Here is a 27,369-nt window from a genome sequence, read left to right as displayed (position 1 = left end):
CTAAGTTTTGGAGCTTTGATATGAGCTTGGCTGGGATTATGGTATTGAAGGTGGAGCTGTAGTCAATAAATAGGAGTCTGATGTAGGAGTCCTTGTTGTCGAGATGCTCTAGGGATGAGTGTTGGGCCATGGAAATGGCATCTGCTGTGGACCGGTTGCGGCGGTATGCAAATTGCAATGGATAAAGGCATTCTGGGAGTATGGAGGTGATATGACCAATCTCTCGAAGCACTTCATTACGACTGAAGTCAGGGCCACCGGACAGTAATCATTGAGGCCGTTGCCTCGTTCTTCGTTGGCACCGGTATGATGCTGGTCTTCTTGAAGCAGGTGGGGACCTCAGAGTGGAGTAGGGACAGGTTAAAGATGTCCGCGAACACCTCTGCCAGCTGGTCCGCGTAGGCTCTGAGTGCATGACCAGGGATCCTGTCCGGGCCAGTCGCCTTCCGAGGGTTCACTTTCAGGAAGGCCGATCTGACTTCGGAAGCTGTGATGGTGGGTATGGGTGAGTTATGGGCTGCTGGGGCACTCGACAGCGGATTGTTGGTTACCTGCTCGAACCGAGCATAGAATACATTGTGTTCATCGGGGAGGCCGCTGTTGCCAGAGATACTGCTCGGCTTTGCTTTATAGCCCGTTATGTTGTTTAGTCCTTACCACAACCACCGAGAATATGTCTGTGGCCCTAGCTTGGTTTGATATTCTCTCTTGGCATCTCGGATGGCTTTGCGGAGGTCGTACCTGGATTTCTTGTATACGTCAGGGTCATTTGACTTGAACGCCTCAGACCTGTCCTTCAGTAGGGATCTCACGATTTAAGCCATGGTTTCCGGTTGGGGAACAAATGTACTGCTTTCTTTGGCACGCTGTCGTCCACACATTTGCTGATGCAGTCTGTGACGGTGGTGGCATGCTCATTTAAGTTGGCCGCTGAGTTCTTAAATGTGGACCAGTCCGCTGTCTCTGAGCAGTCAAGTAAGAGCTCTTCTGTTTCCTTGGACCAGCACTGCACGACCTTCTTAGCTGGGTTCTCCCGCTTGAGTTTCTGCTTGTATTCCGGGAGAAGGAGCACCGTCTTATGGTCTGATTTCCCAAAGTGCGGTCGGGGGTTGGGATGGTAGCCGCCCTTGATTTTTGAGTAGCAGTGGTCAAGAGTGGTGGGACAGGAGATGTGCTGGTGAATTTTGGCAGTACACTCTTGAGGTTGGTCGAGTTGAAGTCTCCGGCCACGATGAATAAGTGTGAGTTAGTGTACACACCTCTTGCTGTACCTGTGTGAGTTACTGTGTACGCACCTGGAGTCTCGTTGTACCTGTTAAAGTTACTGTGTATACCCCTGGGACCTCGTACACTGAAAGAGCGAAAGGCCCTCGATGTTGTGGAGCATTGTCCAAGTTCTGTGCTGTACTGTTCTATGTTTGCATCAAGTCGTGTGCTAATCTAGCCGGTTTTTGGATTCCAGGTCGCAGGATGGAAGGGGAGGTCAGTTTAGATTCGGTCTATCAAGCAGTTCAAGCCTTGTACCATCATCCAGACCCACAAGGCAAAGAGAGAGCCTCCGCCTGGCTGGGTGAATTCCAGAAGTCGGTAAGTAGGTACATCAGTGAGCCGCGACCTAATCGTACCTGCATGAGCCAGGCTTGTGTTTAGTGCTTTGCATATTGCAATCAATCAGAAATGATTGCTTTATATTGACATAGGGGTGGCGCGGTGGTGCAGTGGTTAGCACTACTGCCTGTGGCACCGAGGACCCGGGTTCGATTTCCGGCCGCAGCTCACTGTCCGTGTGGAGTTTGCACATTCTCCCCGTGTCTGCATGGGTCTCACCCCCACAACCCAAAGATATGCAGGCTAGATGAATTGGCCATGCTAAATTTCCCCTTAATTGGGTACTCTAAATTTATTTTTTTTAAATATTGACCGAACAGGGTCCCAATACTAAGTTCCGACAACTAGAATTCCCCCCATTGTTTTCCCCTCAGTGCTGCTGAGAGAGTTAGCGGGTGATCTGATAGAGGCCTTCTAGATGAAGAAGGCTTCTGATGGCTAGATAATGATGGATTGTTTCCAGTGCGCCGTCAGAATTACAACACGGGAATATGTTCAGAGAGTGGCTGGATTCTGGAATTCTCTTGCCACGCAGATATAGAATTGTTGCAGCGCAGACGGAGGCCATGACACCCATTGCACCTCCCCCCCCCCCCCCGGCCGAATGCCTCGGATGGATCTAACTCCACCACACTCCCAGTCAGTGCATTCCAGATCACCACCCACTCGCTGTGTAAATCTGAATCTCTACAGTGCAGAAGGTGGCCATTTGGCCCATCGAGCCTGCACTGACCCTCCGAAACCCTACCTAGGCTCGATCACCCATCCTGCCCCCGTAACTCCACCTAACCTTTGGACACTAAGGGGCAATTTAGCATGGCCAATCCACCTAATCTGCACATCTTTGGACTGTGGGAGGAAACCGGAGCACCCGGAGGAAACCCATGCAGACACGGAGAGAAAGACTCGGGGAGGGCAGCACGGTAGCATAGTGGTTAGCACAATTGCTTCACTGCTCTAGGGTCCCAGGTTCGATTCCCAGCTGGGTCACTGTCAGTGCGGAGTCTGCACGTTCTCCCTGTGTCTGTGTGGATTTCCTCTGGGTGCTCCGGTTTCCTCCCACGGTCCAAAGATGTGAAGGATAGGTGGATTGGCCACGCTAAATTGCCCTTCGTGTCCAAAAAAGTTAAGTGGGGGTTACGGAGATTGGGTAGATACGTGGGCTTGAGTAGAGTGTTCTTTGTAAGGGCCGGTGGAGACTAGATGGTCCGAATGGCCTCTTTCCGCACTGTAAATTCTATGATTCTATGAAAGTGCAAACCCCACACAGACGGCCACCCAAGGCCAGAAATGAAGCTAGGCCCCTGGGGCTGTGAGGCAGCAATGCTAACCACTGTACCACCGTGTGCACCCATACAGTATATTTACTTGCGTTATGGATAATGCCTATACCTAAAAGGCTTAGTCAGTTCAATCATTTCTACTGGATGACACTCAGCTGTTCCCACTAACCTGGTCACTTCACGTCCCCTTTAATATTCTTTTGTTAAGCAGCATTGACTTCCATAAAATAATCAATACTCTGCTTTGATAAATTTTCAGAATCATGAGGGGTCTGGACAGAGTAGAGGGAGAGAAACTGTTTCCACTCGTAAAAGGATCAAGAACGACAATATGGAGTCTGCAGTCCCCCCCCCCCCGCTCGGGTTTCCTCCCACAGTCCAAAGATGTGCAGGTTAGGCAGATTGGCCGTGATAAATTGCCCCTTGGTGTCCAATATGTTAGGGGTTGCGGGGATAAGGTGGAGGTGTGGGCTTGGGTGGAATGCTCTTTCCAAGGGTTGGTGCAGACCCGATGGGCCGAATGGCCTCCTTCTGCACTGTAGGGATTCTATCACGCTGTATAGATGGCGTATATTTACTTAACACAAATCTATCGGCATTTACTTTGCAGTTTTCCCCTTTAGTTTATCAGAGACAACGTGATGATAATTTGTAGACCCACTACCCTCCCCACCCATGAGTATTGAGATCGCAAGTCTAATGATGGAGTCTATTATTCATTTTTAAAATTATTCTGCAAAAATGCACCTGTGGGTCATTTGGGCTCTCAGTGACCCATGCGGGTTGTGGAGGTGGTGGCCCAGTGCTAAGAGAACTGGACTGGTAATGCTCTGGGTACGCAAGTCAAATCGGACCACAGCAGATGGTGCAATTTCAATTCAATTCCATCAATAAATCTGGAATTGAAAGCTGGCCTCGAGTGATAGTGACCCTGAAACCGCCATCGATTGTTACAAAAGCTCATCTGCTTTGTGAATGCCTTGTGGAGAAGTAAATTTGCCATCCTTATTTTGTTCATTCTGCCTGTAATTCCAGACAGTTCAACAGCAATTGGGGATGGACAACAAATCCTGCCAGCGAATCCCAAATCCCATGAAAGAATAAAAATAAAATATTGGACAAACCTGGGTGAGAGCAGGTGGTTCTTGGAGAACATGTTGAGCGCTACCAAACCCGAAATGGCTAGTTTGCTTTAGGTACATAGGACATGGGAGCAGAAGTCGGCAATTCAGTCCTTCGAGCCTGCTCCGTCCTTCAATCAGATCCTGGCTGATCTCTTCCTGGTTTCATCCACCTCCCCACCTGTTCCCCATATTCCTTTAACCCATTTTCTATCAGAAATATATCTATTCCTGGAGATGGTTAACAGTTTCAAATTCCTAGGGAGTGCACATCTCCCAAAATCTGTCCTGGTCCACCCATGTCGACGCCACCACCAACAAAGCACAACAGCACCTATACTTGCTCAGGAAACGAAGGAAATTTGGCATGTCCACATTAACCCTGACCAACTTTTACAGATGCATCATAGAAAGCATCCTATCTGGCTGCATCACAGCCTGGTATGACAACTGCTCGGCCCAGGACCGCAAGAAACTTCCGAGAGTCGTGAACACCGCCCAGTACATCACACGAACCTGCCTCCCATCCGTTGACTCCATTTACACCTCCCGCTGCCTGGGGAAAGCGGGCAGCATAATCAAAGACCCCTCCCACCCGGCTTACTCACTCTTCCAACTTCTTCCATCGGGCAAGAGATGCAGAAGTCTGAGAATACGCACGAACAGACTCAAAAACAGCTTCTTCCCCGCTGTCACCAGACTCCTAAATGACCCTCTTATGGACTGACCTCATTAACACTACACCCTGTATGCTTCATCCGATGCCGGTGCTTATGTAGTTACATTGTATATCTTGTGATGCCCTATTATATATTTTCTTTTCTTCCCATGTACTTAATGATCTGTTTAGCTGCACGCAGAAAAATACTTTTCACTGTACCTCAGTACAGGTGACAATAAACAAATCCAATCCAATCTATCTCCTTCTTGGAACTATTTAATGATTCGGACTCCACCGCACTCTGCGGGCAGCGAGTTCCACAAATTCATCACCCACAGCGAGAAGTAGTTCCTCCTCATCTCAGTTCTAAATCTACCGCCTCGCAACTTATATCTGTGACCTCGTTTGAGATTGCCCCACAAGGGAGAATATTTTACTTTATCAATCCCTTTTAGTATTTTATACACCTCGATCATATCCCCTCTCATCCTTCTAGACTCCAGCCAGTATAAGTCCAAACTGTTTAATCTCTCTGCATATATCAAATTAAATCTGTAACTGGGTTGGACACTATCTCCTTCCAAAGCTGGTTGTGTTCAGAGACTGTTTTGCAGTGTAGGTGATGGTTGGAGTGGGGACAATCTGAATTGACATATCACAAAAGCATGTGACAATATTGAAGTCTTTGCCTTTTTGAACCTGGATTATCAATTCACATCAATACATGAAGCAATTTATCCAGGAAATGCCCAGGATTCTGGTTACATCGGAATTTTAGTGCTTGCCAGATGAGAGAGGTTCAAGGTTCATCCTGGTTGAGACATGACTCAGTAATAATGGAGTTGCTGATTAATCGCAGTGATCAACCTCTCTCAAATGGTCTGCAGCAGACTCAAACGGGAGGTGAGAAAAACCCTGAGTGATGGAGAGGTCTTGGAACCATAGGTCGGTCCAAAGTCATCGTCTCCTAAGCTACACTTGCCTCGCCTCATAACAAGAAACCTAACACACATTTGAATAAATCAGTGCTCACAGCCTCCACTGTCTTCCGAAGACCTCTGTTTTATTCCCAATTTTCTGTCAATGAAAAGGTTAACCAACGTCTTTTTGTTTCTGCTTGGACAGATGTTTTCGTGGCAGATTTCTGACCAGCTGCTGCGGCTCCAGCGTGACATCGAGTCGTGCTACTTTGCCGCCCAGACCATGAAGATGAAAATCCAGTATTCGTTCTACGAGCTGCCCCCGGAGATGCATTTGGCGCTCCGCGACTCTCTGCTCACGCACCTGGAGAGCCTGAAGGACCTGTCCCAGGCCATCGTCACACAGGTATAGCAAGGAGTGAGCTCAACACTTAACCAGATGCTTCAGCGAATGAGAGTGTGGCTTTTCCACCTCTGGGCCCCGGAGAAATCTCCCACCCCACTCCCCCACCACGTTTCTCTCCATCACTGACGCACTGGGGTGCAGTTCGCCAAGTGACAGTAGCCCTTCCCTGTTGCCATTTCTCAAGGATGTGTTGCGATAGGAGCTTCTATGAGCCTAAGGTACATTTTGGTGAAGCTCGATCCTAGAAACAGACACTCCCACCCACAAATAGAGAAGAAAGACTTAAGTCGCTGTATTGTTTTTTTTTAATTTTCCATTTAAGGGGCAATTTAGCGTGGCCAATGCACCTACCCTGCACATCTTTTTGGGTTGTGGGGGTGAGACCCACGCAGCCACGGGGAAAATGTGCAAACTCCACACGGGACAGTGACCCGGGCTCGTTGTCGAACCCAGGTCCTCGGCGCCGAGAGGCAGCAGTGCTAGCCACTGTGCCACCGTGCCGCCCTGGCCTCCTCATCTTTGACTAACGGCTCTCCACAAATTGAATTTGTGCAACATCACTCCAGCTGAAACTACCCTCACACTCGAGACTCACTAATTTTGCTCTTTCAGCATTCTGATACGTTGGCATGTTTCGCTGCAGATTGCAAGTTTCAAATTGCACTGGAACGATGGTGGGCGCCCTGGCATCATCTTGCCGTCGCTCTGACCAGGTTACTGTAGTGCGGTGCTGAGCAAGTGCGCTGTCTAGGCGACAGAACAACTTTGAAATTAAAGTGTGAGGACGAGCTGTTTGTCCCAAGCAGTCCCCCATGTTAGCAGCAGTCCTAATTCGATGGACCCACTCTGTTCCTATACAACCTGTTTGAAAGGAAATGATGCTACTTCTCTGCTTCATTCTTGCAATGCAACATTTAGCCTCACACGCATTTTAACAGAAAATGCCCTCTTGCACAATGTTTTGAATCCCATGCATTTAAGCTTGTAGCTGCCCTTTTGTTCTGGACCCCTTAATCACTGGAAACCAGTGATGTACTGTAGCCTGTCCCTTCATAATTTAACCCCTCCCCCTGCCCATCAAATCATTTCTTTTACATTCTTAGATGGGATGTGAGCGTCACTGGCAAGACCAGCATTTATTACCCATCTCCAGATGTCCTTGAATTGGGTTGGTTTGCAAGGCTATTTCAGAGGGCAATTGGAAGTCAACCACGTTGTTGTGGGTCTGGAGTCACATGTAGGCCAGACCCGGTGAGGACGGCAGATTTCCTTCCCTGAAGAGAATTAGTGAACTATCAGTGATCGTTTCATGGTCACCATTACTGGGACGAGCTTTCAATTCCAAATGTTTTTAATGACGTTACCGCTGCACTACCCCCACATCTCTACTGTAACCAAAGTCGGCGGTCAAAGCTTTCAAGTTCATAATCTTTATTGTCACAAGTAGACTTGCATTAACATTGCAATGAAGTTACTGTGAAAAGCCCCTAGTCACCACATTGGGTACATGAAGGGAGAATTCAGAATTCTCAGCTGGTACGGGAATTGAACCTGCGCTGCTGGCCTTGTTCTGCATCACAAATCAGTTGTCTAGCCCACTGTACCTGATCATTTCTAATTGTCCAGTAATTAGGTATTTAATGATGTTCGGGCGGTGGATTAACACGGGAGTCACTCGTGCTCTGAACATGAACGGACTGCAACTGTGTTGGTTGAGGTTTGGAATTGCATACCTGCAATGTGTATCTCTGTAAATACAAGTGTTACCAATCCACCTCTAGTTCTCTCCTTCATCACCTGGTTTTGTTGAATAGAATATTAGCACCTTTGCAAGCATCACTGATAAACTTTATCAGCCAGTCACTCTGTTTTTAAAAAAAAATTTAAAGTACCCAATTAATTTTTTCCAATTGAGGGGCAATTTAGCGTGGCCAATTCACCTACCCTGCACATCTTTAGGTTGTGGGGACGAAACCCACGCAAACACGGGGAGAATGTGCAAACTCCACACGGACAGTGACCCAGAGCTGGGATCGAACCTGGGACCTCGACGCCGTGCGGGAGCTGTGCTAACCACTGCGCCACCGAGCTGCCCGTAGCCGGTCACTCTGTTGTAGGTTGTTGGATTCAGTCACGTTCAAAAAGCAACCCAAAACACAAAGTGCAATGCTTGTGACCGCGTGCCCTGAGTGTGCAATAGAAGTGCACCAATCATTAAGCCCAAATATTCTCTCCCTCGTGATGCTTTTATCAACAATCATTCCTCTCTCTTTCCTGTTTTTGATCCTAGCTAGCCCTCGCTGTTGCAGATCTCGCCATACAGATGACATCCTGGAAGAGCTGTGTCCAGACGCTAATTGAGAAGTGAGTGTGTTCTTGCGCTTTAATGGAATGGCGATATGGCTGCCTTGTAGATGCGGGCCACCAAAGACCTGGGTGAATGATTCAGAAACACGAGTTCAAATCCCACCATTGCAGCTGGTGAATTTAAATTCACTTAATTAAATAAATTGGGAATAACTCCGTGGGTCAGTTGCAGTCGCCATGAAACCTGCCTGGTTCACTAATATCCCTTGGGGAAGTAATCTGCCACCATTACCCAGTCGGTTCTATGTGACTCCAGATCCACAGCAATGTGGTTGACACCTTAACTGCCCTCGGGAATATCCGAGTAAGTGGAGAATGGAGCTCAACGCCAACATCTTGACCATATTGGAATGGCTTGCCAGTGATGCCCATATCATGTGTATTAATAAATTAAAACAGTTTCCCCTGCCAGCCTTCCTCCGTTCCCCCGCCTCTGATGGTTGCCCAGAACTGCGCCGGTGTAGTTTAAAGAACAATGGAATGTTGAAATTTGCTGTGAGCAGGGTCCTGGAGATGCTGGAAGGAGTGAGATTCTCACACTCATCTTTGCACACTTCCTTGATACTAGCTTGGCATGAATTTGCTGTGTGTCTTTTTGGACAATGCATTTTTCTCAAGTTATGAGGTTCTCGCAAGTGCCACCCTCCTGAAGCACAAACACGTCAGATTATAGTTCCCTCAGCACTGCCCCATTCAGCATCCCGAGTTAGACGCAGTGAAAACTTCTCCAAAGTGTGCACGGTGATATGCTGCCTTCCTAACCTTGGAGGGATTGCCCTCTTCCCACACCGTAGTCGTGTCAGAATTTCTTATTCTTGTGACCGTCCTGCATAAAATTGTCAATTCATTAACAGGCAACAAGAATATTAACATCTGAAAAAACAAATCATGTGATCAGAGCACAGCTGATGGTAAAAAGCCAAGATATTCCAAATCCCAGAGGGGAAAGTTGAAACACCTGGGGCGCGATTCTCCGACCCCCCCCCACCGGGCCGAAGTCCCGGCGGCGTGGATTAAACCTCCTATTGAACGGGGCGGGACAAGGCAGCGCGGGCAGGCTCCGGGGTCCTGGGGGCGATCTGGCCCCGGGGGATGCCCCACGGTGGCATGGCCCGCGATCGGGGCCCACCGATCCACGGCCTGTGCCGTGGGGGGCCCTCTTTTTTTTTTTTTTCTTCCGCCTTCGCCATGGTCTTCACTATGGCGGAGGCGGAAGAGACCCCCTCCCCTGCGCTTGCGCGGGGATGCCGTGAGCGGCCGCTGACGCCCCCGCGCATGCGTCGCCCGGCGAAGACCTTTTGGCACCGGCTGGCGATAAAAGGCCTTTCCAGCCGGCGGAGCGGAAACCACTCCAGCGCGGGCCTAGCCCCTCAAGGTGAGGGCTTGGCCCCTCTCCGCACCTTTGGGGCGGCCCGACGCCGGAGTGGTTCCCGCCACTCCATTACGCCGGAACCCCCGCCCCGCCGGGTAGGGGAGAATCCCGCCCCTGTTCTCAGCTATATTGGTTACAATTTGATATAATGCACGGAAAGATGTGAAAGCCAGAAGAGGATGTCCCAGATGTCTTTGTGATGATTTTAAACAAAATAAATGTTTATTAACCAATGAAATACACAACAACAAAGACACCTGGAAACACTAGGTAACTAACTCAATGGGTATATACCTAAATGTACGCAGTTCAAACTCCACATAGTTCCCCAACTTCAGAGCAAACCCCCCCCCCCCCCCCCAAACAAAATCCCATAAGTTTTTTTAAACTATAAGCAAAATCCAGTAATAGTTATTTCACTGGGGACGTTTATCTTTTGGGATTGCTTTTGACATAGGGTAGAACAACTGGTCGTTCCAACAGTGTCTCCAGCCTGCTGGGAGTTCACGCAGCCTGCTGGGAGTTCACGCAGCCTGCTGGGAGTTCACGCAGCCTGCTGGGAGTTCACGCAGCCTGCTGGGAGTTCACGCAGCCTGCTGGAAGTTCACGCAGCCTGCTGGAAGTTCACGCAGCCTGCTGGGACTTCGCACAGCTTTTCCCTGCCCGTGAGCTGAGTTCTCAAAACGGCTAACTTGCATAGGTTGAAATTGCTCCTGATATACAGTTTTTCCTTTTGATCTTCCCTTATCTGAACTAACCTCGGAAATTACTCTTAATTACCTTCATTTCGTGCATCCACCTTTTAGAATGCACTTGTAAAATTCACACACCTTCTCCTTTGAACTTCCAGCATTGTACTCAAACCTTTGACATTCTATTCTCTGTTGTTACCAACTTGCCTGAGGTAAACATCTATTAGACTTCTTAGCATATCAGAAGCACTAGTTCCGTCAACCTAGCCAAACTCTACCACTACACGGTTTCCATTTTTAATAAGTTTTTAAAAAATACATTACAGTGGTTTCAATATTGAATCTGCAGGACTTGGTTCAACCAAAACGTAGAGCTTTATTTAGAAGACGTTAACACTACAGGCTGTGGTTAGACTTCCCAAAACGGCCGATGGCATCACATAATTATTCTCTTAAAGTGCCGCTGTTCAGCTCCAAGGCTGCTCGTGAGGAAACTCTACGAATATACATTTCCTCCCCCTTTAAATCAAAGTCCCTGACACAAGAAACAACATAACGTTAACCATCAATGAGCAATTAGTCAACCACGACAGTCAGTGCGTCGGAGTTGGTCGTTCTCTTGTGTGTTTGTCGAACCTCAGCCGCCGCCTTTTCTCCGCTGGCTGGTTCTTGGGTGTGATTATCTTAACCGGAGTCGACGTAGGGATCCGAGGTTGACTCGGTTTGATTGGCGATTGAGGCGCTGTTTTCCCCAATAGGTTTGGTTGGTGTCAGGTTCTCTGGAAGGTCCAGCTCGTCTCTTAGCACAGCCGGATTTGGACTTTGTCGGTTCTGCATCTGGCGGTTTGGTTAGGGTTGTAAAAGGATGGCTTGTTAGGCTGCAACCTGCTTCCCCAGATTCTCCAGACCTGCTTTATTCATAAAACCTATGGGCGGGCACAGCAATCAGCACTGCTGCCTCACAGCGCCAGTGACCCGGTTCGATTCCGGCCTCGTGTGACTGGCTGCGTGGAGTCTGCACGTTCTCCCCGTGTGTGCGTGGGTTTCCTCCTGGTGCCCCGGTTTCCTCCCACAGCCCAAAGATGTGCAGATTAGCTGGATTAACCACGTTAAAAGTATCCCTTAGTGTTCAAAAGATTAGGCAGGGTTACTGGGCAGGGGAGTGGGCCTGGGTGGGGGTGCTCTTTCTGAGGGTTGGTGCAGACTCAATGGGCCGAATGGCTTAGTTCTGCACTGACTGGATTCTATGAAAAATGCAGGTCAGACAGCATCTATGGAGAGAACCAGAGTTAACATTTCAGGGCAAGTTGAGTTTCCAACAGCTCATCCGATCCTGTTGTGATGAATGAAATGTCAACGTTGTTTCTCGCTGTTTGACGCTGCCAGGCCTGCTGAGTATTTCCAGCATTTTTGTTTTGTTTTGTTTTTATTTCAGATTTCCAGCATCTGCAGTATTTTGCTTTTGTATTTGTGTCCCCAGACTTGCCCTCTGCTTTGTTTTGAAGCAGGTGTGATTGATCTCATTGCACATGTGGTGTTTCCTAGGTACGGCAATGATGAATCTGCACTACCGTTCCTGCTGGAGATTCTGACGGTGCTCCCAGAAGAGGTGCACAGCCGTTCGCTGCGAATTGGCACGAACCGAAGGACGGAGGTCATTGAGGACTTGGCTTACCACGCCAGCATGGTGATCGGCTTATTGGTGAGCCACTGCGTGCGGCATTTCATCTAGCTGTGGTACTTGTATGCCCAACGTGTCCCTCTGTGCAGAGGAAATCAAGCAATCTGAAGCCCTAGCCAGTCGCCATTAGTCCTTTAATGTGCTAACACTTTGGGGCGTAGTTCCACAGACACGGGTATCTGGTCCACATAACTGCTGAACGGGCGGCACGGTAGCACAGTGGTTAGCACTGTTGCTTCACAGCTCCAGGGTCCCAGGTTCGATTCCCTGCTCGGGTCACTGTCTGTGCGGAGTCTGCACGTTCTGGGTGGGTTTCCTCCGGGTGCTCCAATTTCCTCTCCCAGTCCAAAGATGTGCAGGTGGGTTGGTCATGATAAATTGTCCTTGGTGTCCAAAAAGGATAGGTGGGGTTATGAGGATGGGGTAGAGGTGCTCTTTCCGAGGGCCGGTGCAGACTCGATGGGCCGAATGGCCTCCTTCTGCACTGTAAATTCTATGAATACTATGAACTGCTCTTGTTAAGCTGTGAAATGTTGTCGGACTTTCCGACCAGTGAGTGTCACAGTTCACCTCTGTCCCGATTTTACTAGACGCCCAAATGCCAAGGCACTCTGCAGGAATCATTGGGCAGTGACCAGGAACTGTGTCCTTGATTAATTCATCAGTTAATAAGACCATAAGACATAGGAGCAGAATTAGGCCACTCGGCCCATCGAGTCTGCTCCGCCATTCAATCATGGCTGATATTTTCTCATCCCCATTCTCCTGCCTTCTCCCCATAACCCCTGATCCCCTTATTAATCAAGAACATATCTATCGCTGTCTTAAAGACACTCAGTGATTTGTCCTCCACAGCCTTCTGCAGCAAACAGTTCCACAGTTTCACCACCCTCTGACTGAAACAATTCCTCCTCGCCTCTGTGTTAAAGGGTCGTCCCTTTAGTCTGAGATGGTGTCCTCTGCTTCTAGTTTTTCCTACAAGTGGAAATATCCCCTCCACGTCCACTCTATCCAGGTCTCGCAGTATCCTGTAGACCAGTGCTTCCTAAATGTTTTGCCAGCGTCACCCATTTTAAAACAGAATTTGTATGACACGGGAGTGGAGATTGTAGGGGTGCAAGGATTTCAAGGGTTTAAACAGCTGTTGAACCTCAGTCGCCAAACTCCACCACCACCGTTACTCTGCAGCTCGTGACCCCAAAATCCAGCCCCACCCCCAAATCGGGAAGTCCTGCAGTTGACCATTCAATAAACTCCCCATGGTTTCAGGCACCAGCCCATCCAGTTATGGGAGCATCTCCTCTTTCGTCACGTTTCTGCTAACTGGTGGCTCCAGCGATGCATCTTAAACAAACCTCAGGCACATAAGGATGTATCATTGGGTACCGGCAGTTTCATTTCATAGAGTTTACAGTGCAGAAGGAGGCCATTCGGCCCATCAAGTCTGCACCGGCTCTTGGAAAGAGCATCCTACTTAAGCCCACATCTCCACCCTATCCCCGTAACCCAGTAACCCCACCTAACCTTTTTGGACACTAAGAGCAATTTATCACGGCTAATCCACCTAACCTGCACATCTTTGGACTGTGGAAGGAAACCGGAGCACCCGGAGGAAACCCGCCCAGACACAGGGAGAACGTGCAGACTCCATACAGACAGTGACCGAAGCCGGGGATCGAACCTGGGACCCTGGAGCTGTGAAGCAACCGTACTAACCACTGTGCTACCTTGCCGCCTCGATTTTGCCGACAAAAGTGTTGTACCTGGGTTGAATTAAAATACAGGATTCGTGACCTGTGCAAAACAAAACTGGTGTGTTTTATCCGAAAGAGATCTACTATTTGCAGCTTCGATGTCTTCCTATTTGCATTTTGTATAACTCTTCGGTGTGGTCTTCGAGGTTAATGGAAGACTGAAATAGGTTCGAACCTCTAAGTGGGGGGGGGGGGGAATTTCTCAACTTTTCCCTCTTTATTGCAGCTCACAGGCAATCACTTGATTTTAGCTGGGGTGTGAATACTGCGATGGATGATGTTGCACTTGTTCAGGGAGAGGCGGGATGGGTCGGAGGATGGTCTTTTCCTCTCCGTCAGTAAATAGTATGTTTGCACCGTGCCAGCCTTGGGAGTCAGGTCAGAGGTTAATGAACCTTGCTAGAGGCTGGGGCTTTTTCTTTAACTCCCCGGGAGGAAAGGTGTTGAACGGTGCAGGTGAGTCCCATTGATGGTCAGTGTCTTGTGAAATTTGACTTTGTACCCGGGACTTTTTCAGACCGCCTACATGGAACGTTGCAGCCACGATGAAAAGTTGGTGATTAAAGTCTTCCGATGCCTCATGAGCTGGATTAACCTGGGCATCCTGCACACTGATCACATTGCCAACAGTCAGTTACTGGTGGCACTCTTCCAGGTCCTTGTGAGTATGAACTCAACAACTAATCAGTCGCCCAAAGTCACAACGTAAGAGTTCTGGTTGTGAGTGGAGATAATTCCAGACCGTCCACAAATTTATCTCTACTTTATTCTGCACAGTTCCCTCCATTCCTCCTCCTCCTCTGACCGTTCCTGGTTTTTAAAATTCGGATATAGGCGTCGCCACCGTTTGTTGTCCATCCTTTTTTTGAAAAATATTTTTATTAAGGCATTTGTATTATAAATTTTATCAAAATAAGCAACCATACACCAAAGCAACAACAAAACCCAGCCAACGTGGCTTACATAAACAGCTCGGCAATCCCAATTCCCCACCAGCATTCCCCCACCTTGCCCAACTCCCCATGTCTCCCCGAAGTCACCTCCGGGCGAACCCTAGCATCGATCCCCTCAGGGCGAACTTGATCTTCTCGAGCTGGAGAAATCCAGCCATGTCACTGACCCACAATCGCCTCGGGGCCTCCTCCCATAACCCAACCTCCAACTCCCCGCCCAGCTCTTCCTCCCACTTCTGCTTCAGCTCCCCTATCGGGCCTCCCTCCCACTCCATGAGCTCCTTATATATTTCTGATACCTTCCCCCTCCCCCACTCTCGCTTTCGTCGTTACCTTATCCTGCAGCCTCCGGGGCGGTAGGTGCGGGAAAATCGATACCTGCTTGTTGCCCGTCCTTAATTGCTCTTGAACTGCGTTCCATAGACCCAAAGTATGGGTGTCAGGATGAGTGTAGCTATACACGAACTGGTCGCACTGCACAGATTGAGGACTGAACTTGGAGCCTTCTGGTTGGTATGGCAGAACCTTTACCAATGAGGCCAGGGATGTTTCTTCCATTTGGCATTGAGCCGTCCATGTCCTGTAGCTTGGGGAGGAACTCTTGCCCTTTGGCGTCGCTCTGAACAATATTTCCTTGGCCTCTGTTGTAATTTTTAATCCTACTTGGTTGGTGCTGAGCTTAACATTGCCTACAGCCACATCGGCCACACCTGTCTTGATATTGCCTTGAACCTTTAGCTACTTACTCTCCATTGGATGACCAGCCATGGATGTGAACCGGAAGAAATTTGTTAAGCTCTAGTTAGAGAGGAGACCTTGCGGGGGGGAGAGTGGAGGGAAATTTTCTGATAAACTATTCACTGACTCCTGCTGGAAGGTGAACATGCATTGGCTGAGGACTGTGATGCCCACTGTAGTCAAATAACGTGCTAACACTCGGGCTTGAAGCACAGGCGTTTCGGTGAGCTAACTGCAGGAGGAAGGGGGCTCGAGGACAAACTCCAAGAATCAACGTGCTGAGAATGCGAGAAAATAGGGAGAAAGTGGAATGAACTCTTTGGGAAGGAAACTCCAATAGGGGTTTATTACACTCCGCTGCACTGAGCTGTTAGTCCCACTGGCTCCAGTTATACAAAGTACCCTTCCCTCCTCTCCTGACGGTTCTGACCTTTGTGTCGTGTCTCATAACGTGTGTGCTCAGTCTTCATGTGAGAGTCTAGGCTGGTTATTCTCGCAGGCTGTTTGACCGTGCAGTGTGTTACAGCAGAACCGGGTGGTCTTTTCACCCAGTACTCTCTCAGCACGGTAGCACAGTGGTTGGCACTGTTGCTTCACAGCTCCAGGGTCCCAGGTTTGATTCCCGGTTTGGGTCACTGTCTGTGCGGAGTCTGCACGTTCTCCCCGTGTCTGCGTGGGTTTCGTCCGGGCGCTCCGGTTTCCTTCCACAAGTGCCGAAAGACGTGCTTGTTAGGTGAATTGAACATTCTGAATTCTCCCTCTTGTGTACCCGAACAGGCGCCGGAGTGTGGCGACTAGGGGATTTTCACAATAACGTCATTGCAGTGTTAATGTAAGCCTACTTGTGACAATAAAGTTTATTATAAAATTATTTATTCTAAAAAAGTGACCAGAAGTGGAACAAACGCGTGCTGCAGATATCAGCCCACATCTCCCCCCCACAAGCTACTGGAACCAGTATATCTGTGATCCAGCCAATTCCGCATAGCCTGGGAACCAAAGCTGGGACGTATTGTCCTTTGTGGCCCAATTGCTGTACCTGGCAGTTTTACACGTTCACAAGGCTAGCTTTTGCCTTTCCTGTGATCAGTTTCTCTCCCGTTGACGCTCTGGTGACTTTTCCCAGCCAACCTGGGAAACCTGTGCCCATTGACATCACCCTCGGCCTTTGTCTGGCCTCTGGAATGTTTAATTCCGGGCGATTGTATCAGCGTCCCACAGCTCACTGGATGCATCTGTATTGACTTTGCCGCTAACATTTTGCTTTGTCCTCTGATAAAGGAACGTCCCCACTCGAGGATCTAAAGGAAAAGGGTGTGTTTAAAATCTGCTTTGTGCAGAGGTGGTGGTGGAGTGGGGGGGGGGGCTGTGGCTGTGGCTGGTGTAGGACCCAACATGTGGTGATGTCACTTTGGTGGGGAGGGGGGCAAGGGGGAGACATTGATCAGCAATTGGATAGTTGTACCGCATAAATGAAGGATTGGCCTCCTGTTCCCACTCGTGGGCAAAGCCTGGGGTTTGTGGGTTTAAACGGAGGCAGGGAGGCAATTGCTGGGTGGCCCAGAGAACCAAGGGAGGATCTTCATTTGAAAATTAGCGGTGGATCTCCTCCAATAGGCTCAAGCAGTAACGGAGCTGTTCACCGCAGCACGAACTCCGTCCAGGTTCGAACGCACTTTCTTCAATCTCTAGTTTGGGCTGACGCATTGATATCAGTTCAGGGACACCCTGGTGCCCAGGCTAGTGACGTGGCGAAGTCTGCCAGGGTTCCTGCCACCCAGTAAGTTGTGCAGAAGAGTGCGTGTGCTGATCAGGAGCAGGACAGGATGAGAGTTCAACCGTGGGTCCTCCCATTTGATGCACCAACATCATCCTGCAAGGGCTTGCCCCCTGAACCTTCGGGACCTGTTGTGTTTTCTTAATGCCAACCCGGTGTCTCACTGGAGCGTAATCTGGCCTCTTTGCAAATCCTAGGTCGGGTCCTAAGCACCAAGTCAAGGCTGATGCTCTAGTTTGGCACTGAGTGAACGCTGCTGCCTTTTGGGTGAGACCTGACCGACTGCATGGACTGCTGGCTCAGTTGTGTATTGAAAATACTAGCATGGTGTTCACAGAGAAACGAGCGGTCTCCTGGTGTCCTTCCTTAGCCTGAACCAGCAAAAACAGACTAACTTTGCCTTTCATCTCACTGTGGATGTGTGGGCGCTCGTTCACAACCAGTTGGCTGCCATGTTTATCTACTTAACAGCGACTGCACTTGAGTGTAACAGTTTGTGAAATGCTTTGGAATGTTTTTGAGATGCCCTCGGGCGTACGGTAAATGCAAGTCTTTTTGTTTCTGAATGGGCTATAACCTTCGTGGTAATGGGACTGACACGCTCGGGGAAATACTAAAACCGCAATTATCCCTGAATTTCAGAGGCACAACCAGACGTCCTCAAACCTGCACGAGGTGGCGAGCGACTGCGTGTGTGCAGCACTGTACGCGGTCGAGGGCTTGCAGGAGAGTCTCCGGCTGGCTCTACAGCTACAAGAAGGGGTGACAGCGCTGGAGGAAGCTTACCATACTGCAGTCGCCTGCGAGGACATGGACAAGTAGGTTGTAGTTGGGTTCCATGCTCGACTTTGACTGGGGTATCTGATAATGTCGGAACGTCTTGAGAGATCTGCTGGTTAAAGCAGCAAAAACAGCCCCGGTTTGATTACTCCCCTGTGCTGGATAAGCTGATCTCATCCAGGTCTTTATTTCGGCAGTGTATCTATTGAAATCACTCCCAGTCAGTGATTTGTTGGGGAGTTGGGACTTGTGGCAGCACTCTCAGCAAGCAGTCTAGTTTATAAAAAAGCAAAATATAACAGTGCACTGCGACAAAGTCTATTTAAGCAGCATACAACAAGCAGTCTACAGAGTCTGTTTAAAAAGTACGCTACATTATTACGTAGGTAACAGCACCTAAAACAATAAGGGGATTTCTTGATTAATAAGGGGATATGGGGTTATGGGGAGCAAGCAGGGGAATGGGGATGAGAAACATATCAGTCACGATCGATTGGTGGAGCAGACCCGATGGGCCGAATGGTCTAATTCTGCTCCTATGTCTTATGGTCTGCAGTAAAAATCCAGAGAGTCTATTTAAATAGTTCTGAAATGCAAAGCAAACATAACTAATGATTGAGGCGATGGCGTAGTAGTGTTGGCACTCATCCAGAGACCCCGGGTAATGTTCTGTGGACCCAGGTTTGAATCCCGGCAGGGCAAATGTGACCATGAAACCATTGTTGTAGAAACAATGTATTTTTGGGAAGGAAATCTACCTGGTCTGGCCTGCATGTGACTGCAGATCTACAGCAATGTGGTTGACTCTTAAGGGAAGGGCAATAAATGCTGGTGCAGCCAGCAACGTCCACATGCCATGACGGATAAAAAAAAAGGTTTCGCAAACTATGCTGTTTTGGGGGAAAGTTCCAGGATTTTGACTCCGGCCATTACTGTGTTGACCAAGCGGGTGCATATAATAATTTTTATTGTCACAAATAGGCTTACATTATCACTGCAATGAAGTTACTGTGAAAATCCCCTAGTCGCCACACTCCGGCGCCTGTTCGGGTACAGAGAGGGAGAATTCAGAATGTCCAATTCACCTGACAAGCACGTCTTTCGGGACTTGTGGGAGGAAACCGGAGCACCCGGAGTAAACTCATGCAGGCACGGGGAGAACGTGCAGACTCCGCACAGACAAGTGACCCAAGCCGGGAATTGAACCTGGGACCCTGGCGCTGTGAAGCAACAGTGCTAACCACTGTGCCACCGTGCAGCCTTGATGCACAGTCAGGGATTGCACGGGAAGTCTATCCATAAGCTTGGGTATGTTGAACACAGCAAGCACTGGAGCCTTAACCCCAGCACAAATTACTCCCACAAAGCATCGCTGGTAACTCTTGGGCCTTGACCCAAATGAAACGAGAATAGTTAATTCAAAATAAACAGCTTTGATTGTATGATCTGATTATGTTCTAAATCATTCAGCTGTCTGTTTGCTCTGGCATTTGTTTGGCTTAATTACATTTTTGCTACATTTTTCCTTTCTCTTTCACACGAAAGATGACTTCCAAGTATCAGGAGTCTCCAACTCCTCATTGTCGCATAAACGTTCCGCCTGCCGACTGCAAAAGCTCAAGCGGAGTGTTAGAGAGGGAAAGTTGCCCTGCCATCCAGCGAACCATGCGCCAACGCCTTCCAGGGCTGTATCAGGGTGGCACTGACTGATGCGATCTCAGTGGCAGCTGCTGCACATTACCCAGAGAATGCTTTGAATGTTGAGCTTGCTAGTGCACGAGCAGTTGGCGCAAATAGCATTGATGCCCTGAAGGGGGAAACCTGATACACGTACGAGGAAGAACGGAATAGAAGGTTATGCTGATCGCTGTTAGATGTAACAGGGTGGGTGGAAGCTCAAAAACACTGTCACAGACTGGTTGGGCCGAATGGCCTATTTCTGTCAATGTAGTTCTAAGAATTTGCAGAGGCGTTAGCAGGTAAAGATGACTCCTCCTTGCCTCCAGCATGTTTAAATCCTGTTTTAAACTGCCCCCAGTTCAAGTTAAGATAGCACTCAGATGGTTAGTACATGAATTGGAAAAGCCACTTTGGATTTGCACAGTAAAAGGAGTGATGGCACATTTCTCGGGGTAAAGGGAAGGGGGTTTTACTTTACATCTAACCAATATTGCAACTGCACTTGTGAAAGTACTTGATGGGATTGCACAGAGTGTGTATCTAACCTGTGTTGTAGCCTCCTTGCAAAGCGCTTACGGGACAGCAGGGGGAGCCTCGGTGCCCGTTGGTGTCATTGGTACCCATTGACCTGAGGTTTGATGTGTTCCAGGGCTCTGAATTATTGCCGGATTTTCACTGAGCTGGCGGAGACGCTGTTGGAGATGGTGATCCGTTCACCGGGACAGGGACTGGGCGACCTCAAAACACTCAACCTCATCTTAAACTGTGTCGGACACGAGCAGTACGAGGTCAGTTAATGCTCGCCACCAGCCCAGTCTGCGCAGGGAGCCATGCCCGTATGTTGAGACCAAAGATCCTTCTAAACCGCACAGCAATCAGAACTCCCCGTGCACAAGTCGGCATCTTTATGTTCCCGCGCATGCATGGTTCCGCAAAATAATTGAAACTCAAAACGACACTTTCAAACCAATGTTAGTGTAGACTGGTTAAGACTGCTTGTCAGCTGGATTCTCTGCTCCTGTGTGGGTTTCAGGTTCTGCGCGTTCCATTACTCCTGAAGCCAAAGTGTTGGATTAAACACACTGTTAAAACAAAAAATACAGTCAGGCAAAGTACGAGACCAAGACCTGAGCTCGTCCAGTTCATTGCTCTTGAATTGTGCTCCATTATTGCCCTCGGGCGCGCCCTTCCTTCCTGCGAACCATCCACAGAAGCCTTCTCAAAGTTAAACGGCAGGAACTGAATGAAATTAGACCCAGAGTAGCTCCTGCCGAGCCCCCACTTCTAAGCCAGTTGATTGTGGGCTCAAATCTCAAGCAGAGACTTTGGCACAAAATATGCACTCTCTTGCAGTGAAAATGAAATGAAATGAAAATCGCTTATTGTCACAAGTAGGCTTCAAATGAAGTTACTGTGAAAAGCCCCTAGTCGCCACATTCCAGCGCCTGTTCGGGAGGCTGTTACGGGAATTTAACCGTGCTGCTGGCCTGCCTTGGTCTGCTTTCAAAGTCAGCGATTTAGCCCTGTGCTAAACAGCCCCAGTGCCGAGGGAGTAAGTGCTCCGAAAGCTAGTGTTTGAAACAAACCTGTTGGACTTTAACCTGGTGTTGTAAGACTTCTTACTGTGCTCACCCCAGTCCAACGCGGCATCTCCACATCAGTGCCGAGGGAGTGTGAAGTTGCCGCTGTCCCAGATGACCATAGGGTTGCTTTCCTCCTTTGAGAGGGGGGGGAGCTGACCGGTGGTGGTTTAACCTGAGGGCCACCACACCTCAGGCGAAGATTGAGAAGGCGGGGCCTTCATGAATAACCTCAGCCTGTACGGGAATTGACCCCGTGCTGCTGGCCTCGCTCAACATCACGGACCTGCTGTCCAGCCCACTGAGCTAAACCGGCCCCCCTTGCCGAGGGAGTGTACTGCACGGTCAGAGGTACTGTCGTTCAGATGAGATGTTCAAGCCAGGGCTTCGACAGCCCTCTGGGGTGATGTAAAAGATCCCATCGCACTATTACGAGAGTTCTCCTTGGTGACCTGGCCAATGTTATCCCTCAATCTTGCAGGTTGAGTCCGTAATTAAGAAAGCAAATGCAATGTTGTCATTCATCTCAAGAGGCTTGGAATATAAAAGCAGGGATGTACTTCTGAAGCTTTATAAAGCATTAGTTAGGCCCCATTTAGAATACTGTGAGCAATTTTGGGCCCCACACCTCAGGAAGGACATACTGGCACTGGAGCAGGTCCAGCGGAGATTCACACGGATGATCCCAGGAATGGTAGGCCTAACATACGATTAACGTCTGAGGATCCTGGGATTATATTCATTGGAGTTTAGGAGGTTGAGGGGAGATCGAATAGAAACTTACAAGATAATGTATGGCTTAGATAGGGTGGATGTAGGGAAGTTGTTTCCATTAGCAGGGGAGACTAGGACCCGGGGGCACAGCCTTAGAATAAAAGGGAGTCACTTTAGAACAGAGATGAGGAGAAATTTCTTCAGCCAGAGAGTGGTGGGTCTGTGGAATTAATTGCCACAGAGGGCGGTGGAGGCCGGGACGTTGAGTGTCTTTAAGACAGAAGTTGATAAATTCTTGATTTCTCAAGGAATTAAGGGCTATGGAGAGAGAGCGGGTAAATGGAGTTGAAATCAGCCATGACTGAATGGTGGCGTGGCCTCGATGGGCCGAATGGCCTTACTTCCGCTCCTATGTCTTATGGCATCACTAAAGCAGATTATTTGTGCAACTGACAGTGCTGTTTGTGTGAGGTTGGCTCTGTGCAGGTTGGCTGCCACATTTCTTACTTTGCAACTGTGACTAGACTTTAAAGTACCTTATTGGCTGTATCGCACTTGGGTCCTGAGATGGTGCTATTTAAATGTGAGCTTTCTTAACGTAGGGTGATCTTTACTTTGTATTTAAACTGCCATGTGCCTGTTTTGGCCATGCTTTTGCTCTTGATAAGAAAAGTGAGAAGCCTTCTAATTTCTTGTGGTTAGATATCATAAAAATGTCTTTGAAATTGCGCTGAAGTAAAATATAAAGTTGGCCTTGATTGCTGTTAGTTTTTCTAACCCAACGTATTTGTGCAGGTGGCGGAGATCACGTTCAATTTCTGGTATCGGCTGGCCGAAACGCTCCACAAGATGAAGGATCCCTCAGTGAACCAGATCTTCCGACCATATTTCCAGAGGCTTACTCAGTCTCTCACCTTCCACTCCCAAATGGACCCTGATCACGTATGTGGCCCTGGATAAATAAGCGTGCAAGTTGGTCGGTGCGTAATTATCCCATAGCAGCTGGAAAGGGGTGAAGGACAACCCAAAAAGTGTAAAATCTTCTGTACTAATGACCTCTGCCAAGATTGTCCAATGTTACTTTTGCCTTTTAATTACTTTCAAGGTTCCATTGAAGAACTTGGGGAAGGGGATATTGTCAAGTGAGAATTAACAGCAGGATCTGCGATTCGCGCATTATTGATGTCCCTTTGATTTTTTTTTTTTTTCATTTAGTGTACCCAATTATTTGTGTTCCAATTAAGGGGCAATTTAGTAGGTTCTTTTATTTTTCTGCCTCCGTAGATAGTTCAGGCAGTGCTCTATTGGGCCCCTCCCCACCACCTTTCCCCTTTCTTCCCACCACCCCCTTCCTTTCCCTTCTGTTGGTACAGAGGCAAGGGGGGAGTTGGTACAGAGGCACTGGTCTCTCCAGCGCAAAGTTTAGTGCTTGTACCATTTGTTTTTTTGTAGAAATGTGTTGGGGGAGGGTACCCTGTTACTCCAACACAAAATTAGTGTTTGTACCGTTTGGCCTTGTATCTATTTTTACTGTTTTAATAAAAAGATATGGTCAATCCACCTAACCTGCACGCCTTTGTGGGGGTGAGACCCATGTAGCCACAGGGAGCATGTGCAAACTCCACACAGATAGTGACCCAGGGCTGGGATCGAACCCATGTCCGCAGCGCCGTGAGGCAGCAGTGCTACACATTGCGCCACCATGCCATCCGCCCCTTTGATGAGTAAATGAGCGTTGTGATGTGTGCACTGGCCTTTCCCTTCTCAAATGTCAGTTCAAAGGAGAGATTGGGCCGACTGGGGCTGGATTCATTGGAATTTAGAAGGACCAGAGAAGATCTAATTGAGAAGGATAAAATTCAGACAGACTGGAGGCAGGAATGTTGTTCCCCCTGTCGTGGTGGGGGTGGGGGGTTCTAGAACAAGGGCTCACAGTCTCAGGATAAGGGGTAGGCCATTTAGGACTGAGATGGGAAATTCTTCACTCAGAGGGTGGTGAACCTGTGGAATTCACAGGTCACTGAATGAAATTGACAGATTTCAAGACTCGAGGCACCAGGAGGTAAGATTGAGACACTGGAGGATAAAATTGAGACAAAGGACCAGCCATGATCGCGTCAGTCTCGAAGGGCCGAATGGCCTCCTCCTGTTTGCTGTGTTTCTAATCCAGTGCAGAGTGTCGGGGTGAGAACTGTAAAGTGTTAACTATAAAGTCCTCCGGTGAAATGAGTTTAGCCTCATAGAACAGACAGTGCAGAAGGAGGCCATTCGGCCCATCGAGTCCGCGCCGACCCACCTAGCCTAGTTCCTTCTAGCTTGGGGCCCACTGCACAAAACCACCTCTGATTTGACATCAAATTGGCAAACGAGCTGGGGGGCCACAGGATGGCGGGTGTGGGAAACGGTATACGATCATAGTGGCACTGTCGTGGACACTCTGTTGGGTTTGTGCTGAGGCACATTGGTGAGACTTGTGTTGAGGGAGTATTTTGTTTCTGTGGAAGCTGTACCCACCTGGGTGTGCTCTAGAATGATACTGGATTCATGGAAATCAAAATTCCCTAATGTTAACACTTTATGAGGAGGAATTTTTTTTTTTTTTTTTTTTTTTTTTTTTGAAAGGTCAAGTTAAGGCATAGACCAACAAAAAAGACACTGTTGGAGGCTGAAAAGTTGGTGTTTCCCCCGCCTCCCAATGCAATCTGCCACCAGAGAAGTCAGAAAAGTTGCTGAGATTGTTTCCCAGTGTGGAGGTTTTGACCTCCAGGGGGATCAGCTCGGTGCAGACTCTAGTAATGACACAAACTAAATTGTCTCCCCAACAGGAGGGAGTTCTGGACGAGACGGATGATTTTTTCGAGTTCCGACTACGGGTCTCCGATCTTCTGAAAGACATTATATTCCTAATTGGAGCTTCAGAGTTCTTCTCACGGGTGAGTGAGGAGCAGCCTGCCCAACCATTGGTCCATGCAGTCAGAAGGAACGAAAAATTAGCCGATGAGTGAGGAGAGACATTCAACGCATTCATTCGGACACCCCAACCTCGCAGTTATCCCACTGCTAAATCCCTGAGGTACACTGTTTCGTCCAGTTCCCTGGCCCTAACCGCCTCCTTTACCATGGATGTCCAATCCCTCTATACCTCCAACCCTCACCAGGATGGCCTGATAGCTCTCCGCCTCTCCCTCGAACAGAAGCCTGAACAATCCCCACCCACCAACACTCATCTCCGTCTGGCTGAACTTGTCCTTTAACTGAACAATTTCTCCTTTAACTTGTCTCACTTCCTCCAAACCAAAGGCATATCTGTGGGTACTCCTCTGGGTCCCAGTTTTGCCTTTCTCTTTATGGGGTATGCGGGACATTCCTTGTTCCAGTCCTACTCTGATCCGCTCTCCCCTCATTTCGGTACATCAACGACTGTTTTTGTGCCGCTTCATGCTCCCATCCTATCCAAGCCTCTATCACCTTCATCCTGATCCTTCCCATCCCTTCCTTGACCTCTCCATCTCAATTTCTGGTGATGGGCTGTCCACTAGTATCCATTACAAACCCACCGACTCCCATAGGTACCTTGTCTGTAGCTCTTCACATCCTGTGAGAACTCCATCCCGTTCTCCCATTTCCTTGTCTGTTCCGATGATGCCACTTTCCGAACCGGCACTGCTGACTTGTCTTCATTAGTTATGATTTCCCACCCACTGTGGTTGACAGAGCTCTCGACCGTATCCAGCTCATCTCCCACATCTCTGCTCTCGCCCCTTCCCTCCCAGAACCAGGATAGGGTCCCCCTTGTCCTCACTTTTGACCCCACCAGCCCCCGCCAGTTCCACCAGCTCCAGCAAGATGCTGCCACCAAATGCATCTTCCCCTCACTCAGCCTGTCACCATTCCGCAGGGAGCAATCCCTCCAGGATACTGTGATGCACTCCTCTTATCATCCCCAACACCATAGAATCCCTACATTGCAGAAGGAGGCCATTTGGCCCATCGAGTCTGCACCGACTCTCCCAAAGAGCATCCATTGCCCTGCCCTATCCCTGTAACTTTGTTACCTCCTCCCTGCTCACCATGCAAGGGCCTAATACTTTCACGTGAACCTCCTTCAATCTAGTTGGGGGTACTGCTCCCAATGCGGTCTACTCTACATTGGAGATACTAAACGCAGATTGGGAGACCACTTTGCAGATCACCTCCGGTCCGTCCACAAGCAGGACCCAGACCTTCCTGTCGCCATTTCAACTCCCCGTCCTGCTCCCACGTCCACATGTCCGTCTTCGGCCTGCTGCAATGTCCCAGTGAAGCCCAGCGCAAACTGGAGGAACAGTAGCTCATCTTCCGATCAGGCACCTTACAGCCTTCCGGGCTTAACATTGCGTTCAACAACTTCATACTGTGAACTCTCTCCTCCACCTTCACTCCATTTTTAATTCTATCAATTTATTATAATTTCTTCCATTGATCCGTTTTTCCCTTATCACTCTCTCCTTCTCTCCCCCCCCCACACACACACACACACTAGGGCCACATGAAATGAAAATCGCTTATTGTCACAAGTAGGCTTCAATGAAGTTACTGTGAAAAGCCCCTAGTCGCCACATTCCGGCGCCTGTTCGGGGAGGCTGGTACGGGAATTGAACCACACTGCTGGCCTGCCTTGGTCTGCTTTAAAAGCCAGCGATTTAGCCCAGTGAGATAAACCACCCCCTGTTCCCATATGTTCCCTGCTCCAAGTTGTCCCTTGACAGACTGCTTACCTTCGTTCAGCCTCTTAATACGCTGCAAGAGTCGTCCAGGCTTGAAATGTTAGCTCTGTTCCCTCTTCAGATGCTGTCAGATCTGCTGAGATTGTCCAGTATTTTCTGTTTTGTTTCAGATTCCAGCATCCGCAGTAATTTGCTTTTACCCAGTTTAGATGTTCTGGTGCGGTTGACTCTGAACTGTCCTACTCTGAAATGGTAGAACAAATCACTCAGTTCAAGGGCAGTTATCATAGAATTGACAGTGCAGGAGGAGGCCATTCGGCCCATCGAGTCTGCACCGGCCCCTGAAAGAGCACCCTACTTAAGACTACACTACCACCCCATCCCCGCAACCCAACAACCCCACCCAACCTTTGGACACTAAGGGGCAATTTAACGTGGCGAATCCACCTAACCTCCACATCCCCGGACCGTGGGAGGGAACCAGAGCCCCCGGAGTTAGTGATGGGCAACAAATGCTGGCCCAGCCAGCGACACCCACATCCTAAGTACAAATATTTTTGAAAGTCCACACTCCTG

The 27,369-nt window shown here is 48.9% G+C and overlaps 1 protein-coding gene across 3 annotated transcripts in view; it reads left to right on the top strand.

Moving 5' to 3' along the window:
- Window positions 1–27,369, top strand: part of LOC140403948 (transportin-3-like) — an 81,710-nt gene that overhangs the window by 2,920 nt on the left and 51,421 nt on the right. For all 3 annotated transcript variants that reach the window (XM_072492231.1, XM_072492230.1, XM_072492229.1), the window contains exons 2-10: window positions 1,463–1,587; window positions 5,799–5,999; window positions 8,290–8,363; window positions 11,976–12,132; window positions 14,383–14,526; window positions 17,976–18,151; window positions 20,443–20,581; window positions 22,883–23,029; window positions 24,913–25,020. In XM_072492231.1, the coding sequence (XP_072348332.1) occupies window positions 1,471–1,587; window positions 5,799–5,999; window positions 8,290–8,363; window positions 11,976–12,132; window positions 14,383–14,526; window positions 17,976–18,151; window positions 20,443–20,581; window positions 22,883–23,029; window positions 24,913–25,020 (1,263 nt within the window). In that variant the 5' untranslated portion in view covers window positions 1,463–1,470. The remainder of the gene's footprint in view (window positions 1–1,462; window positions 1,588–5,798; window positions 6,000–8,289; window positions 8,364–11,975; window positions 12,133–14,382; window positions 14,527–17,975; window positions 18,152–20,442; window positions 20,582–22,882; window positions 23,030–24,912; window positions 25,021–27,369) is intronic.

This window comes from Scyliorhinus torazame, chromosome 29, assembly GCF_047496885.1.
Source record: "Scyliorhinus torazame isolate Kashiwa2021f chromosome 29, sScyTor2.1, whole genome shotgun sequence".
Classification (NCBI taxonomy): Eukaryota; Metazoa; Chordata; class Chondrichthyes; order Carcharhiniformes; family Scyliorhinidae; genus Scyliorhinus; species Scyliorhinus torazame.
The sequence above is the reverse complement of the archived record's forward strand: the minus strand, read 5'-3'. Positions and strand labels throughout refer to the sequence as shown.